Raw genomic sequence first — 18552 nt, forward strand, 5'->3', positions numbered from 1 at the left:
TGATATGCTTATTAATGATATGCTTAAATATGCTTCAATTAAAATTGAACCCCAAACCTATTTAATGTTGCTGTGTAACCTGTAATGTAACCTGTGTAATGTTGCTGTTTGAGCATAAACAACATCTGCAAAGTTACAACGCTCAAAGTTTAAAGCAAAGGGAGATATTTGCTTTTAAAGGAATCGTTTTTTAAGGACTACATCAAATGACATGACATTCCTTCAGGGTTAGTGACATCACCAACCCTAGAATTTACATAAACCCCGCCCCCGGGAACACAATTTATAGATTATCAAGACAGAATATGCTAATCAATGACTAGAAGATGTCTACACATAAGCTACATAAATTAATCAACTAACCAGTCAGAAATGTCCTGTTGCTCTACATGTTATCACTTCTTCTTGAGTCTCTCCATCATTGTCCGACTCCGGTTTGAACATAAAAGGCTAAAAGTTTTTTCAATGTTCAGTGCATGTCTTTCTGAGGTAAAAGGACACAAACTCTTGAAGCTCCGCCCTCTGTGTCACAGGCAGCAGCTCATTTGCATTTAAAGGGACAGACACAAAACGGTGCGTTTTTGCTCACCCTCAAAAAGTGACAATTTTAACATGCTATATAAAAATGTCTGTGGAGTATTTTGATCTAAAACTTCACATACACACTCTGGGGACATCAAAGACTTATTTTACCTCTTGTGAAAAGGGCATTATCGGCTACTACCCCTTTAAGAACAATTTTATTAGTGTTTCGCATTTACAAAAGCATAAGTCTTCTTCTCAGAATCTGTGCACACTGTGCTTTCCAAGATCTTTCATTTTTCATTCCTCAGACAGTTGCCTTTTCAACAAAACCTGTGTAAATCCTGAGTGTAATTGCCTCAAAAAAAGAAATTATCTCATTTTCACAAGCAATTACTAGAAGCATGGAAAATAGCCACAATTTCTTTCCACACTCATGCATAACATGTGTTATCTAAGAGTATATATATAAAAAATGGTTTGACAAGGGTATTATCTTTATTTCAGGCTTAATAGTAATGGTGAGATTTATACTTATTTGAAGTATTATATTATATATAATTAGTATTATATACTTACTATCTGGTTATGAAAAACATCTCCACTAAATTGGTCAGCAAATAATACGTTTTACTGCCAAATAAGATATTCATATAAGGAAATTCATTTTAAAATACGGAAATTCATTTTAAAATACTGCACATGTAGGCTATTATCCTTGTAATGTTTTTGTCAATAAGTTTAAAGAAGACATCTCACCACAATGTTCTTTTTGGAATCTTGAATCTGAAACTCTCAAACATTTATTTTGTAATTGTAAATACTCTGAAGACTTTTGGAAGCAGGTATATGATGGTTTTTGATACATTCTACAAAATAATCAAAAGAGATGAGTCTATGGTCCTCTTCTTGAACTGTGATACTGGCTTCTATAGAAATTGATGATAAAGGTAATAGTTCTTCTTGGGAAGTTCCATGTACATAAAGCTATTACACCCTTAAAATATTTTATGACTTATTGAATTCAATTACTAGAAATAAGACGGATATAAAAACATCTCTCATAAAAAAAGTAATGTGTCGAATTTTATGTTTTACACGATGTAAGATCTGTTACATGTATCCCCCAATTTCTATTTTAGCTTCTGTTTGATGTTAAATGACATTGTTTGTTTTGTTGAATAAAAATAAACGCCTCAAAAAAGTGCCATTCCTATCCAGAAGAGGCAGCATTTTTCACGCACCTCACTCAGGAGCGAGTGAACCCGGAAGCGGAAGTTAGACCAAACTGCGTTTTGAAACCGTCGTGCGTGTTTCAGACGTATGGTGCAGTTACGAATATAAAGAAAAAGACTTTTCATAGTGTGTTGTTATTGTCGTGTGCACATTAAGTTTTTTTATTTTTATTTTTTATTTTTGCGTAACTAGGGACGTACATGAGTGCTGTGTAGTTAATTTAGTCGTCTGTCTCTCCGCTAGCACCGGGTGTGCTGGTTGATCAAGAAGATTTTCATTTTGAGCGCATATACAGTAATAAGAAGTCATGGCGGATGTTACTGCGCGTAGTTTGCAGTATGAATACAAAGCGGTAAGTATCATATAAGATTTTTGATATCATTTTTAACAACTTTGATACGTTTCGTAGCTAAGTTTCATTATTTAGCGCGCTAATGTTGTTTGTTTTTGTGTGTGCGAACTTGAACACACTGGCTGAGTTTTAAAATCTAATGATCTTTACCTAGATTTTATTTTTGATCAGCATAGTAGTAAATGTTTAATGTAGCTTTGAATTAAATAGTATTTCAGCAGAACATAAGCGCATGCTTGTGATGTTGACAAATGCAGCTCGCTAGGATTTGATACGTGTCATTGAGCCGATCGTGAGTGTTTGTGTTTCCTCCGCAGAACTCTAACTTGGTGTTGCAAGCGGACAGATCTCTGATCGACCGTACCCGCAGAGATGAGCCCACCGGAGAGGTGCTGTCTCTGGTCGGCAAACTGGATGGGACAAAGATGGGAGACAGAAGCCAGAGAACCAAACCTCAGTTGCAGGAGGAGAAGAGAACAAAGTCAGTCTGATCAGAAACTCACAGTGTTTGCTTGCATTCATTCATTCATTCTTGCATTCACTGTGTGAAAGTCTTTTAAACAAACAGTATTTGTTGTGTGATGCAGGAGGAGAAAGAGAGACGAGGACAGGCATGACATCAACAAGATGAAGGGCTTCACACTGCTGTCTGAGGGGATTGATGAGATGGTGGGCATCGTGTACAAGCCCAAGACCAAAGAGACCAGAGAAACATATGAAATCCTTCTCAGCTTCATTCAGGCAGCCCTTGGAGATCAGGTAAGGTCACAGACTCTGTTTACACGTGCTGTGAACATTTATTTCAAATGGAATTGCTGTGGGATCTACTAGGGATGCTCCTGCACTGTTATTAAAATTCTTTCTGATAGTTATTTTTATGCTATGTAGGGATGCAATGATCATGATTTGTCATGGTTGATTCCAAATTGCTGGATGATGATGTTTTCCTTTTTCTTTGAGCACATTTATTTGTTGTTTATCTGCTCTATTACAGGCCAAACTGGCCTTAAACAAAAAAAATATCTGTAACTATTTGTAATTAGAGGCAATCAAATCAGTATAATAGATCATGTGATGCTGAAAAATGAATTAAAGGCTTTTTCCTTGCCATCGCAGGAAAAAAGCCCATTCTAAAATATCAATTAAAATGTAATCATCTTAATATTAATAGATGTAAACAGTGGATATTGGGTTAATGTACCAGATTATAAATTGCTGCTCTTTCTCTCCACTAAGCCAAGGGATATCCTGTGTGGAGCTGCAGACGAGGTGTTGGCCGTGCTGAAGAATGACAAGATGAGAGACAAAGAGAGGAGGAGGGAGGTGGAACAGTTGCTGGGGCCTACGGATGACACACGCTACCATGTCCTGGTGAACCTGGGCAAGAAGATCTCTGACTATGGTGGAGACAAAGAGCTCCAGAATATGGGTAAATATTTTTAGTCCAACCTGAGTCCAAATTCTCCTGGTGATGTTCAAGCCTGGTCACATTTCATCTTTCTCTTTTTGCAGATGACAACATTGATGAAACCTATGGAGTCAATGTGCAATTCGAGTCAGATGAGGAGGTGAGCTTTCTACATGCTGGTTGTTTGTGGTCAGATTGTGTTTTTTGGCTCTCGATGTGACATCAAATGTGCATTTTGTTCAACTGCAGGAGGGCGATGAGGATCAGTACGGAGAGGTTCGGGATGAAGGCTCTGATGACAGCGAGGGAGAGGAGGCAGATGAAACCAGCACTCTGACTGCTAATGTAAGTCACATGTCATCATAGAGCAGTGGTTCTCAACCAGGGGACCCACTAGGGGCCCTCAGTCAAAATATATATATAGAGAGTTAAACAACCAGCCTAACATGCTCTCTTCTCCATAGCTGGGCAACACGGGCGACGTAATGATGACCAAAAAGAAAGATCTTCACCCGCGAGACATCGATGCCTTCTGGCTTCAGCGACAGCTCAGCCGCTTCTACAACGATGCCATAGTTTCTCAGAAGAAAGCTGATGAAGTCTTGGAGATCCTTAAAGTAAGAAATGCTTGGGAATGCTCATGTCCTTGGAGACTAAGATTTTGTTTGTGTGGCTGATTTATTCCTTCCTTTTGGTTAGACTGCCAGTGATGACAGAGAGTGTGAGAACCAATTGGTGCTGCTTTTGGGCTTCAACACATTCGACTTCATCAAGGTCCTCCGCCAGCACAGACGAATGAGTGAGTAGATCACAATAGCCAGGACTGTGTTGGATTAAATTGATTGTGATTTCTGAGAATATGGTGACAAAATGACTTATTGTTAGTGGTTTTTAAGATTTACAAGGTTTTTAGAAATATTGTTTCATGTTGCTCTTTTTTTCCCTTGCCATATCCAGTCCTCTACTGCACCATGTTGGCCAGTGCTCAAAGTGAGGCTGAGAAGGAAAAGATCATGAATAAAATGGAAGCTGATCAGGATCTTTCCAAAGTTCTTTACCAGCTGCAGGAGACTGAGAAAGAGGACATCATCAGGGTCAGTACTTCCCCCTCCTTTTTTAGTTGGTTTAGTGGAGTATAAGATTTTTCTTTTTATATTTTAGCTGTTTAAAGAAGAATATCCATCTGTAAGCTTATGATCTTTTGTTTCATTGCAGGAGGAGCGATCTCGCCGAGAGAGAGTGAGAAAGTCTCGTGTGGATGATATGGAGTCTATGGACATTGATCATGGAGAGGTAAATGCCACTTGAAGCTACATCTACTTCTTCAAGCCAAAATTTACAATGTTCCTACTATTTTAATTTGACCCCCACTCCTAATGTTCATGTGATGATCTTGGGCTTTTTTCTCTGTGATCTTTGTCTCTAGTCTGTGGCCTCAAAGCAATTACTAGATCTGGAAGATCTGGCCTTCTCTCAAGGCAGTCACTTCATGGCCAACAAGCGTTGCCAGCTGCCCGACGGCTCCTTCCGCAAACAGAGGAAGGGCTACGAGGAGGTTCATGTGCCCGCTCTCAAACCCAAACCCTTTGGTGATGATGAGGTATTTTTTTATTTATTATAATAGTAATATAATAATAATAATTATTATTATTATTATTTTGTGAGACCTTTTTTTTTAGTGAGGATAAATTGTTTGTTCAGGAAGGAATGTCTGGTTGTTTGGTTATTACATCAAATTGCCACACAAAGAGTACTCTACCGCAATGTTTTGGGGTAAAAAAAAAAAAGTCTCTTATGCTGACCAATTCTGCATTTATTTGATTAAAAATACAGTAACAGCACAAACATTGTGAAATACTATTACAATTTAAAAGAACTACACTATATTTTAAAATGTAATTTATTCCTATTATGCAAAGCTGAATTTTCAGCAGCCATTACTCCAGTCTTCATTGTCATATGATCCTGCTCAACTCACTCTAATGTGCTGATTTAATGCTTTCATCAATTTTGAAAACAGTTACGCTACTTAATATTGACATTATTTCAGGATTCTTTGATGAATAGAAAGTTCAAAAGAACAGCATTTATTTTAAAAAGAAATCTTTTGGAACATCATAAATGTATTTACTGCCACATTTGATAAATTTAATGCATCCTTGCTGAATAAAAGTATTTATTTCTTTAAAAAAAAAAAATCTTACTGACACCATTCTTTTGAATGGTCGTGTTAAGTAGCATTTTTTTTATTTATTATTATTGGTTGATTTGCTCTATTTTCATTAGTCTCTCACAAGGTTTCCCTCATTTCTCTTACAGACATTGGTGGCTATTGAGAAGCTGCCCAAATATGCTCAAGCTGGATTTGAAGGATTCAAAACCCTGAACCGCATACAGAGTAAACTCTTCAAAACTACCATGGAGACAGATGAGAACCTACTGGTTTGCGCTCCAACGGTTTGTCTACTAAAAAAGGCGCAACAGTCCAGGCGCTGACTTAAAATAAACATTACAGTTAAAAATATGATGACATAAATATGATGTATGTAGTATATAACTTGATAAACTTGAGTTTTATGTTTAACTTCAATATTTGACCTTAAGGATTTTGTTTTTCATCTCTTTGACCTGTAGGGTGCTGGAAAAACTAATGTTGCTCTCATGGCAATGCTCAGAGAAATCGGAAAGCATATTAACATGGATGGCACCATCAATGTTGATGAGTTTAAAATCATCTACATCGCTCCCATGCGCTCACTGGTACAGGAGATGGTGGGCAGTTTTGGCAAGGTAGGAGTACCAAACATGATGGAGAGAAAAAAATAACCCTTTTCCCCATCATTTCCTGTAATTTCTATGCTTAATCTTGAATAATAATACTTGAAAAATGTGTTCCTTTTATTAGTTACTTTCAACAAAAAAAAATATGTTTGTACAATTTATAAATGTATGTTTATAATTGTGTTAAAGTATTAAATGTCCCTACAACATTTATTGCTCCATCTGCAGCGCTTGGCAAGTTATGGCATCACTGTTTCTGAGCTGACCGGAGACCATCAACTGTGTAAGGAGGAAATAAACGCCACCCAGATTATAGTGTGCACCCCAGAGAAATGGGACATCATCACCCGGAAAGGAGGGGAGCGCACATATACGCAGCTTGTGCGCCTTGTGATTATTGTAAGTAAACTAGTAGTCCCAGATTCCCCTTTTCAAAGATTTTTCATGTTTTTCCAAAATAACATGTTCGGTCATGCAGGATGAGATCCACTTGCTGCATGACGACCGTGGCCCTGTCCTGGAGTCCCTGATTGCTCGAACCATCCGCAATGTGGAGCTGACACAGGAAGATGTGAGGCTCATTGGCCTCAGCGCCACGTTGCCCAACTACGAGGATGTGGCGAACTGCCTTCGTGTCGATTCATCCAAGGGACTCTACTATTTCGACAACAGGTGAGAATGAGACTGCTGTGGATAAATGGGGAAATAGTCTTCTGTTTTTGTATAATAAAGTACGTATGTTGGCCGTTTTCCTTTTTTAGTTTCCGACCGGTGCCTCTGGAACAAACCTATGTAGGAATTACAGAGAAGAAGGCCATCAAGCGCTTTCAGATTATGAATGAGATTGTCTATGAGAAGATCATGGAACATGCTGGAAAGAATCAGGTGAAGCTGAGCACAATAAATGGACTAGTTTTATCTCCTGATTTCTACTTTTTGTTCAGTCACTAACACTCTCCTCTTCTCCTTTCTTAACATTTATTTGTCTGTTTTTCCCAGGTGTTGGTGTTTGTGCACTCAAGAAAGGAGACAGGAAAGACGGCTCGTGCGATCAGGGATATGTGTTTGGAGAAGGACACTCTGGGGTTGTTCCTGAGAGAAGGTTCGGCCTCCACTGAGGTTTTGAGGACTGAAGCCGAACAGTGCAAGGTCAGCTCACAACTACCATGAAAGTGCTGTACATAAGACACAGCCTCAAACTGATGTAAACTTGAAACAAAACCCACACAGAATCTGAACGTCATTCACAGTAAAATCTGCATATTAGTTTATTAAACATCTATTGGAACTAGTGGTACCAAACTGAATGACAATAAATTATTATAGTTTAATTATAACAAAAATAAAAGATAATTCATAATATTATAAACTGTAATCAATTGTGGTTTAAATTATGATTGCTAAAAATACATTGTTGTTATAAATTATAATTATACTTGCAAAAATGACAAATTATTATTATTGAATTGGAATAATTACCAGTTTCAAATATTCCTCTTATCTGCTGTTATTTGATGAACAGGTAGTCCCACCCCAAATTCACACCATTTTTTATTTTATTTTATTTTTTGCTAATATTATGTCCAGCAGCTAGTCGTGCAGCAATTTCTTTTCACCTAATTTGTTTTGATTTTCCATAAGATTTGTGCAATTAAAAGTCCCCAGATTCCCTCACGTCCTTGTCGTAAGGCCGCATTTACATTACATGGTTCAAGTGACTCAATTGCGAAAAAGAAAATTTCTCCTTCCATGTGGCACGGATCGGAAATGACCCACAGATATGTAAGCAGAAAAAAAAAAACCTTGAATTCCAATATTCTCAGATCGGGTTCAGGCCTCAATCATATGTGGAAATGTGGTTCGTTCGCCATGTATATACTGTAAATGCTGATTTACATCATCATCATCATCATCATTTATATCAGTCACTTGTAAAAGTTGTGAAAAAAAAATCGTATTTAATCAACAAATCGGAATTGGGCATCAAGATCTGCTGTGTAAATGTGGCCTAACTGAACACACATTTATTGTGTACTGGTTTTCTTAAAAATTTGTTTACTTTCTATTGACAGAACCTGGAGCTGAAGGATCTGTTGCCGTATGGTTTTGCTATTCACCATGCTGGAATGACCAGAGTGGACAGAACGCTGGTAGAGGATCTGTTTGCTGACCGCCACATCCAGGTTAGTGCATAACATTCAGGAATGCCGAGAACATTCTGGATCATTTCATATTCTAAAATACAGAAGACTGAACCATGAATGTGTTTTGTAGGTATTGGTGTCCACAGCCACTCTGGCCTGGGGTGTGAACTTGCCAGCACACACTGTCATAATCAAAGGCACACAGGTGTACAGCCCAGAGAAAGGCAGATGGACGGAGCTGGGAGCCCTGGACATCCTACAGGTCTGTATTATGTCCACATGTATTTTGTGTTTCGATAAGTTAAATCGACCACGAGTAACAACTTGACTCCCTCTCAACTTTGTGACGCAGATGCTGGGTCGTGCTGGCAGGCCGCAGTATGACTCTAAAGGAGAGGGTATTCTGATCACTTCTCATGGAGAGCTGCAGTATTACCTGTCTCTGCTCAATCAGCAGCTGCCCATCGAGAGCCAGATGGTGGCCAAACTACCGGACATGCTCAATGCAGAGATAGTGTTGGGCAACGTGCAGAATGCCAAGGTAAGTCTGAATGTACTGGTGTAAGTTCATTAGTCAGCCAAATTTTTGTTTTCTAGCTTAAATATTTTATTGGTGGTCCAATAAAGGAGGTTTAACTTGGGTTTCTCTGTGTGAGGGAATGAATATCAAATGTGATGATATAAAGACAACAATATTACAATAAATTAAAAAAGCTTTTATATTCTCATTTTATTTTAATATTGATTTGTTTTATTATATTGGTTTTGTTACTTTTTTGCCCATCCTAATATTAGTATTTGTTTCTTTTAAAGGCTTTTATATTGTTAATTTACCTTAGCATATTGATAAAATAGTTATGTTTTATTATACTGAAATTACATAGTTTTGCACATGCCTAATATTAGTATTCCTCTGTAAGCTCAGCATCTGTTGCAGGGTTTGATCTGTCTTGTCACTGTTTTCAGGATGCTGTAAATTGGCTGGGTTACACATACCTGTATGTACGGATGTTGCGGAACCCCACTCTATATGGCGTCTCCCATGATGACCGCAGCATTGACCCACTGCTGGAGCGACGCAGGTTGGATCTGATACACACGGCAGCCACTGTCCTGGAGAAGAACAACCTGGTCAAATACGACAAGAGATCTGGCAGCTTTCAGGTACACACAGTTTGTCATATTAACCCTCCTTTCTAAATGGTCACTTCCAGATGATTAATATGCATGATCAATGCTGAGATTGTACCAGCTTTAAATCCCCAACTCAAGATAATTGTAGAGGTTGACGATATGGGTTTTTCTCTGGCCGATGCCAATATTTGAGATGTAGTGCTTTTTTTAATGTAGTGCATTAAACAGCGCCAGTATCTATCTATCTGTCTATCGGCACTCAGCACATGAATCTGTCAGAGTGTCTGACGGGGCTATTTTAATATAAAACTTGTCTCATGCTTAGGACGAATTGGATAATGCAATTTCCCCGCACCAGCTCACTGCTTCCTCCGCTATTTTTCAGATGCACTCATATCAAACAACTGTAGGCTATATTGATATAAACAACAGTATTGTCTCATTCCATATTGTTTATTAAAAACATACCAATATATCGTACAAACTCGACATGGCCCTAGTGTGAATATGTCAGTTTATGATTAGGAAGACATGAAAGAGTATACTATTCGCGCGCTGTGAAACGTGGCAATCTTGATGTGTTGCCACACACACACACACACACACACACACACAAAACATGAGTAATTTCCAGTCTACATGCGCTTCAATATTTAAATAGGAAAGGCTTAACACGAACATTATCATTTCTTGGGAAGCTGCCAGGTAGTCCTCTTCAAAAAGTTAGCAGGCAGAGGGGGACTGGCAATCTGCTTGCTGCAAGAGGCAATGTCACGTGTTCCACAACAACGCTGCCCGTAGATGTGCCTGCCTTTTAATCGGCCTAATTTGCACCACAATCAGCCGATGCCGGTTCATTAAAAAATGCCACAAATCGGCTGGCCGATCAATCGGTCGATCTCTAGATAACTGATTTCAGCAGGTCTGCCTGAACACATCAATTAAACTTTTAAATGACAGCAACAGATGTGGTTAAAATTATGTCTTATGTGTTCTGTTGTAGGTGACAGACCTGGGCCGCATCGCAAGCCATTTTTACATCACCCACGAGTCCATAATGACCTACAACCAGCTGCTGAAGCCCACACTGAGTGAGATCGAGCTCTTCAGGGTGTTCTCGCTGTCCTCTGAGTTCAGAAACATTAATGTCAGAGAGGTATGTGCCTTGTCTAAACAAACCTGAAACATCTGAACAAACTTCTACCTCTTGAATCCTAAAGACAGGATGAAGTGGAAAATAACAGCACTAACAAACATGGTTTTTACAATTTGATTGACAGGAAGAAAAACTTGAGCTTCAGAAACTGCTTGAGAGAGTCCCTATTCCAGTGAAGGAAAGCATTGAAGAGCCCAGCGCAAAGGTAAATGCGTGTTGAAGAACTTTATATATTATAGAATATTCAATCGTATGATTGTCTCTTAAATGGAATGTTATGTCTTTCTCAGATCAATGTGCTGCTGCAGGCATATATCTCTCAGCTTAAACTGGAGGGCTTCGCTCTCATGGCTGACATGGTCTATGTGACACAGGTGAGTGTTTGGGGAAACAAAGTTTTGTAAAATACTCCTGTGTTCTAAAAGGACATTTTTATTTTAAAATCACAGATTTAACATTATATTTGATCCTACAGAGTGCTGGCCGGCTGATGAGGGCCATCTTTGAGATTGTTTTGAGCAGAGGCTGGGCCCAACTTACCGACAAGACTATGAACCTCTGCAAGATGATCGACAAAAGGATGTGAGTTGTCATGATGTTGATATTGCCAAGCATAAATGTATTGTTTGTCTTGCAGTGTGATGTTTATTCTATTGGCTTTTTTCCATCAAGGTGGCAGTCAATGTCTCCCTTGCGTCAGTTCCGCAAGCTTCCAGAGGAGGTCATCAAAAAGATTGAAAAGAAAAACTTCCCCTTTGAGCGCCTCTATGACCTGAACCACAATGAAATTGGTGAATAGTGGCTAATACACTAATACTCAAACATTGTCTTTATACCCAAATGCCATTTTATATCATTTTCTCATGATCTGAAATTCTTAACTGTTTCAGGTGAGTTGATTCGCATGCCGAAGATGGGGAAAACCATTCATAAGTATGTCCATCAGTTCCCTAAACTGGACCTGGCAGTTCATCTGCAGCCTATCACACGCTCCACTCTGAAAGTGGAACTCACAATCACACCAGATTTCCAGTGGGATGACAAGGTCAGTCAAAAAAAAAATCAGTAAATTACTAAATAATAATATTATTGTTATTATAACTAGAACAAAGAATTACGTATAGATTAATAGTAATAGATTTGTTGCAATAATGTGTGTGTGTGTGTGTGTGTGTGTATGTGTAGAGAGAGAGAGAGAGAGAGAGAGACACATATTATTGCTATTAATCTATTACTATATTTATTTATGCATTAAATGTTGGCTTCTTCCAGATACATGGCTCATCTGAGGCCTTCTGGATCTTAGTGGAGGATGTGGACAGTGAAGTCGTCCTTCACCATGAGTACTTCCTCCTGAAGGCCAAGTACGCTCAGGACGAACATCTTGTGACTTTCTTTGTGCCCGTGTTTGAGCCGCTGCCACCGCAGTACTTCATTCGCATTGCTTCAGACCGCTGGCTATGTATGTTTTTATTTATATTTGCTGATGACATACTAACTACTTAATACTGCAGAAAACATTAGTAAACCATATTGCATATCTAATTTACTGTGGCTTTGATATAACGACCAAAATCCATTGTATTATTTGGAAGTAAAATGGAGTGTTGGAGTATTGCAGTAGTCCAGAATGTTTTTTTTTCTCTTTTTCTTTTCTCAAGCATGTGAGACGCAGCTGCCGGTTTCATTTCGTCACCTAATCCTGCCTGAGAAATATCCTCCTCCCACTGAGCTGCTGGACTTGCAGCCTTTGCCCGTGTCCGCTCTGAGAAACGCAGCCTTCGAGAGCCTCTACCAGAAGTTTCCCTTTTTCAACCCAATCCAGACCCAAGGTACCTGCCCTCGTAAACCCTCCCAACACCCTGTCATACTTGATTGAGAACTTCCTTCTAAGTGAAACTGTTCTCGTTTTCAGTGTTCAATGCGGTGTATAACAGCGATGACAACGTCTTTGTTGGCGCCCCCACGGGCAGCGGGAAGACCATATGTGCGGAGTTTGCTATTCTTAGGATGCTCCTACACAACTCAGAAGGCCGCTGTGTCTACATTACACCCATGGAGGCTCTGGCTGAACAGGTACAGCTACAATTATTTGCCTTTATGGAAATAAATGCAATAATGTAAAAGTGTCTATAGTTCGACTTAAGATTAATTAAATAAATTGATGAAACAAGGATGTGAATGTCATTATTCAGACATTATTTTTTGTGTAGGTCTTTATTGACTGGCACCAGAAGTTCCAGGATACTTTGAATAAGAAGGTTGTCTTACTCACTGGTGAGACAAGCACTGACCTAAAACTGCTGGGTAAAGGTGACATCATCGTCAGCACCCCAGACAAGTGGGACATTCTTTCCCGTCGCTGGAAACAGAGGAAGAATGTGCAGAACGTTAGCCTCTTCATAATAGATGAGGTTCATCTCATTGGAGGTGACAACGGAGTAAGTGTTTGTTTTTATCCTAATTTCTAAACACCAAGAATGAGCTGTTAGTTTCTCAGAGATCATTGTTTTGGTTGTTTGAATCCATTATTTCCTATTTCTGTGTATCTTGTAGCCTGTGTTGGAGGTGATTTGCTCCAGAATGAGGTACATCTCCTCTCAGATTGAGCGGCCCATCCGTATCGTGGCCCTCAGCTCCTCTCTGTCCAATGCTAAAGATGTGGCCCACTGGCTTGGCTGCAGCACCACAGCCACCTTCAACTTCCATCCCAATGTCAGGCCGGTTCCTCTGGAGCTTCACATCCAGGTCAGTCTAAAGCTCTCTGTAACTTAATTTCATCTACATGCACAATCCTTACCCTGTTCTTCTGTTTATATTTGAAGTTTTGTTTAATCCACTTGACTACTTTTCCCCTTCCTCAGGGCTTCAACGTGAGTCACACACAGACTCGTCTGCTGTCCATGGCAAAACCTGTGTATCACGCCATAATGAAACATTCTCCATCCAAGCCAGTGCTGGTATTTGTGCCATCCAGACGCCAGACTCGTCTTACCGCTATTGATATTCTCACCTTCTGTGCTGCTGACGTGGTGCCACAAAGGTGCTGGAAGATCTATATCACATCCATACACTAAATACACTCTAAATTATCCCATCGGGCATTTCATCTTCAACCTTCTTTTTGTCCCTGCAGGTTCCTACACTCAACCGAGAAGGATCTGGCTCCATTCATGGAGAATCTCGCTGATGCTACACTGAAGGAGACCCTCTCTAACGGAGTGGGGTACCTTCACGAGGGCCTTTCACCTACAGAGCGCAGGATTGTGGAGCATCTATTCATTTCTGGTACGACACATGAAATCTAATGTTTTAGTCATAATGTACTCTGGCCATTTTTGACCGGGGGAAAAAAGCTATTTTTAGTACTTTTTTTAAAAAGTGAGAACCGTTTTAAAAAGTTACCTTTTGTTCAGTACACTTTAAAAAAAAAAGTTTGCTTTAAACTTTTTATCTGAGTTAGTTTTGACTCGATACTTCTGTAAAATAGTTAAACTTCTTTCCCATATTTCTCACACACATTTGGGACAGAATTTTGGTTATAAACATGAATATTCACATCTATTAATGAAGTAATTCAGCATAAAAAATGTATCCTCTTTATCTTAAAGTGAAAGCTTATGCAAGTAAAATTAATACATTTTGTTTGAAAACATTCCAACCTTTTTTTATTTTTATGTTTTATTAGAATATGAATAGGTTTTTAAAATGTGAGCTATAAAGGAATTTAATTAAATCCAATTAAGAGTTACTACAGTATAATTAACTAATACTGGTAGTTCTCAGATTATATATTCTATTAAATTTCATGTAATTATGAAATTTCTCATATTGATAATTCATTTTTCTTGGTTTGCTGTAATGTATAAATTGAAATTTCAAAGAATTAATTTTTTTAATGAAAAGGGTAAATGTACACAATAACATCCACTTTTTTTTTTTGCACATTCACTCATTAATGAAAAGTTAATAATAACATCCAAAAATGTAGTAGTGGTAGTAGTTTAAAACACACCGAAACTCAAAGGTCTTCATTACAACCTGCCAAAATAAAGGCTCGTTGTAACTTCAAGAAATTATGAAAGAATTATTACCAATGCACAGGAGAACGTTTTATGAGGTTAATCGAAACGATTGATTAAGGTGTGTCTGAGCTAAAATAAGTGTTGCCCCCCTCTGCTCATGCCAGGTGCCATTCAGGTGATGGTGGCATCTCGCTCTCTCTGCTGGGGCACTAACATTTCTGCCCACCTGGTGATTGTCATGGACACGCAGTACTACAACGGTAAAATCCATGCGTAAGTATTTTTTCATCCTTAGTGGCCTCAAATGACTGATGTCATATGTGCATGTGGATTGCTCATGAATATCTTTCTCTGATTAGGTACGTGGACTACCCAATCTATGATGTGCTCCAGATGGTAGGAAAGGCAAACCGTCCTCTCCAGGACGATGAGGGTCGCTGTGTCATCATGTGTCAAGGGTCCAAAAAGGTAAAGCGATCACGAAACCACACATTTTCTTGACTCAAGATCGGTTAGCCTCAAGCGTGATTGATTGGCTCTTAATAATTTTGAACATCCTTGTTCTTTAGGACTTCTTCAAAAAGTTCCTTTACGAGCCTCTGCCTGTCGAGTCTCACCTGGACCACTGTCTTCATGACCATTTCAACGCTGAGATCGTCACCAAGACGGTGGAGAACAAGCAGGACGCTGTGGACTACTTGACATGGACGTTTTTGTACCGTCGCATGACCCAAAACCCCAACTACTACAACCTGCAGGGTGAGGAATCACAGTACCTTGTAATGCCTACAGATCTTCACTACAGCAGGACAAATGACTTGACATTTAAAATGTAGACTTCACGCTGCAGAATTCACTATTTGTGACATCAGGAGAGCATGCAAAAATATTCAACTTCATCTGTGTATCTGAAGTACTTTTTAATGCATCAGACTAAACTCTCTTCATGTTCCAGGTATGTCGCATCGTCACCTGTCGGATCATCTGTCTGAGCTGGTGGAAAACACCTTGCAGGATCTGGAACAGTCCAAGTGCATCAGCATCGAGGATGAGATGGATGTGGCACCTCTGAATCTGGGCATGATTGCAGCCTACTATTACATCAACTACACAACCATCGGTGAGGACCTTCTCTGTTTAACACAGTCGCGATGGAACTGAAGTAGCAACAGATCTTTTCTTCTGTATAAGTATCAATATTGGTTCATCAAAGTGAGGGTCGAGAAATCGATATTGTCAATCCTTTGATTGTTGTAGCTTATCCATGTTGTGTACACGAAATAGACACTGACAGTCAAAACATGCCATAAGAGAAGTGCTAATTTAATGTCACTGTTTAGGTCAGTGATTTTGACCTTCTAAAACCATTTTAGCCAAATGTGGTTGCTGAAATGTGCTGCTTAATTGTCTAGCCATGTCCGTCTTGACTGATACATCTCTTATCTGTTTGTCCTTGCTCCAGAGCTGTTCAGTATGTCCCTAAATGCCAAGACAAAGGTCCGTGGCCTCATCGAGATTATCTCCAATGCTGCGGAGTATAAAAACATTCCCATCAGGCATCACGAAGACACCCTGCTGCGGCAGGTAAATAAATCTTTCCATTATATGAGTGTAATTTTAACTCTTAGAACAAGCAGAGATCTCTGTTAACCACTCTTTGACTTTTGCAGCTGGCTCAGAAAGTGCCTCATAAACTGAACAACCCCAAGTTCAACGACCCTCATGTGAAGACCAACCTGCTGCTTCAGGCTCACCTGTCCCGAATGCAGCTGAGCGCAGAGCTCCAGTCAGATACTGAAGACATCCTCAGCAAGGTGAGGGGAAACTCTTTGAGCACATTGTCAATCTCTTTCACAACTCAAAAAGGACAACACATGCAAATTAGGATTCATAAATCTTTGATTACTAGAAAGTTTAAAAGAATAGCATTTAGAAATCTTTTTGTTTCATAAGTCCTCCTGCTCTTCTCTTGCCTGTATTTTTAGGCGGTGAGGCTGATCCAGGCGTGTGTAGACGTGCTCTCCAGTAACGGCTGGTTGAGTCCAGCGCTGGCTGCCATGGAGCTGGCTCAGATGGTCACACAAGCCATGTGGTCTAAAGACTCTTACCTCAAACAACTACCCCACTTCACTTCTGAACACATCAAGCGCTGCACGGACAAGGTGAGATTTGGATCTGAATGAGTTCATCTGTGAACACCGTCTTTTGGTTGTCTGTCTCAACTCTTTTACTGATGCATTTAGGGTGTGGAGAGCATCTTTGACATCATGGAGATGGAAGATGAGGACCGCACTGGCCTTCTGCAGCTTTCAGATGTACAAATGGCCGACGTGGCACGCTTCTGTAACCGCTATCCCAACATCGAGCTCTCGTACGAAGTGGCCGACAAGGACGACATCAAGAGGTATGAGATGAAATCAAAGTCCAAAGGGCTTCAATTGAAAACCTACAACCTTGTGTGGGTGTACAAAACCAGCCATTTACCATTAATCTCTGCTGAAGATTTTAATTTATTTTCTTGTGCTCACAGTGGAAGTCCAGTGGTCGTCCAAGTGCAGTTGGAACGAGAAGAGGAAGTTACAGGGCCTGTCATTGCTCCTCTGTTCCCACAGGTGAGTGTCTATTTACATAAACCCTATATCCTTCCTTTGCGTTTAGCAGAAGAAACAAACTCGTGAGGGTGAGGAAATGACCATTTTCATGTTTGGGTGAATAATTTCTTTAATGCATCTTAATAACTTACTTTTCCAAAACTTTTGATTGGTTGTGTAACTCTTAACATCATTTGAAAATAGTTGATCTTGCTTTGAGATTATTTTATACTTACAGCATTACTTAATGACTTTTTGTTTGTTTGTGTAGAAACGTGAAGAAGGCTGGTGGGTTGTTATTGGAGACCCCAAATCGAACAGCCTCATCTCAATCAAGAGACTAACTCTTCAACAGAAGGCCAAGGTTAGTCCTGCTTTTATATCCAAGGCAGTTACATTATTCCAGTCTTATATGACCCTCAAGTTGTAGTATTTAAAAAAAATGGAGTGGAAGTCTTGTCAGAACTTGACAATGTTTTTTTTTCTTTTCTTCCCACAGGTAAAACTCGACTTTGTGGCACCTGTTGTTGGTGTGCACAACTACACGCTGTACTTCATGAGTGATGCCTACATGGGCTGTGACCAGGAATACAAGTTCAGCACGGACGTTAAGGAGGCAGACAGTGAGGGAGACAGTGACAGTGATTAATCCTAGATTAGTCATGCTGGACTGATATACTGTCATGTTAAAGAATCTTAAGTGTTTTTATAGATATTTTTTGAGGAATATTGTGACTGTTTAATGCATTATGATTTAATTAAAGAAACGTGTACATTGGAGATTTTGTTTTGTACTGTTTTATTTTATTAAAAGGTCATCAGATGAAACTAAGGGTACGTTACATGACAACGATGTGCTAAAAATGGAAAACGACAGACGACAACGTTGTCAAAACTATCCCGTTCACACAGATGCTGTATTATGATCCCAGGCCAGTAATTGGCGATGTCACTTTGTAAAGAAACTGAACACGTAATTACCATGCGCATGATGTCACCATTTTCACAAATTCATGGTTTTGTAGTTTACATGGAGACAATAACGCTATCATTTTCAAAAACTAGCACTTAACATCCAAAAGTTCATGATTTCAGGCCTCTCCAAAACACCGTTGTCGTGTAAATCGCTGTTGAAAACAGTGTTGTGTAAATTGACCCTAAGTCATTGAGGTATTTTAAAAGTATAATAATAAAAAAACTGCA

At 39.3% G+C, this 18552-nt stretch overlaps 1 protein-coding gene across 1 annotated transcript; it reads left to right on the forward strand.

Moving 5' to 3' along the window:
* The first annotated feature begins 1769 nt into the window (after positions 1-1769).
* On the forward strand, positions 1770-18129 carry snrnp200 (small nuclear ribonucleoprotein 200 (U5)). The gene is made up of 45 exons (XM_084389168.1): positions 1770-2110; positions 2428-2591; positions 2698-2869; positions 3347-3539; positions 3623-3678; positions 3768-3863; positions 3983-4135; positions 4218-4317; positions 4476-4612; positions 4734-4811; positions 4945-5118; positions 5838-5975; positions 6153-6308; positions 6528-6698; positions 6778-6971; positions 7061-7184; positions 7299-7448; positions 8372-8482; positions 8574-8705; positions 8796-8984; positions 9410-9607; positions 10581-10733; positions 10858-10938; positions 11024-11107; positions 11209-11315; positions 11406-11524; positions 11624-11778; positions 12006-12195; positions 12395-12565; positions 12649-12809; positions 12947-13174; positions 13290-13481; positions 13598-13776; positions 13870-14021; positions 14923-15031; positions 15118-15226; positions 15328-15517; positions 15714-15878; positions 16221-16342; positions 16429-16572; positions 16744-16920; positions 17002-17162; positions 17289-17370; positions 17621-17713; positions 17849-18129. Exons 1-45 carry the CDS (start codon positions 2066-2068, stop codon positions 17996-17998), a joined length of 6405 nt encoding a protein of 2134 aa, XP_084245294.1. The 5' UTR covers positions 1770-2065; the 3' UTR covers positions 17999-18129.
* Positions 18130-18552: the final 423 nt, after the last annotated feature.

Source organism: Rutilus rutilus (genome assembly GCF_951802725.1).
Source record: "Rutilus rutilus genome assembly, chromosome: 19".
Lineage (NCBI taxonomy): Eukaryota > Metazoa > Chordata > Actinopteri > Cypriniformes > Leuciscidae > Rutilus > Rutilus rutilus.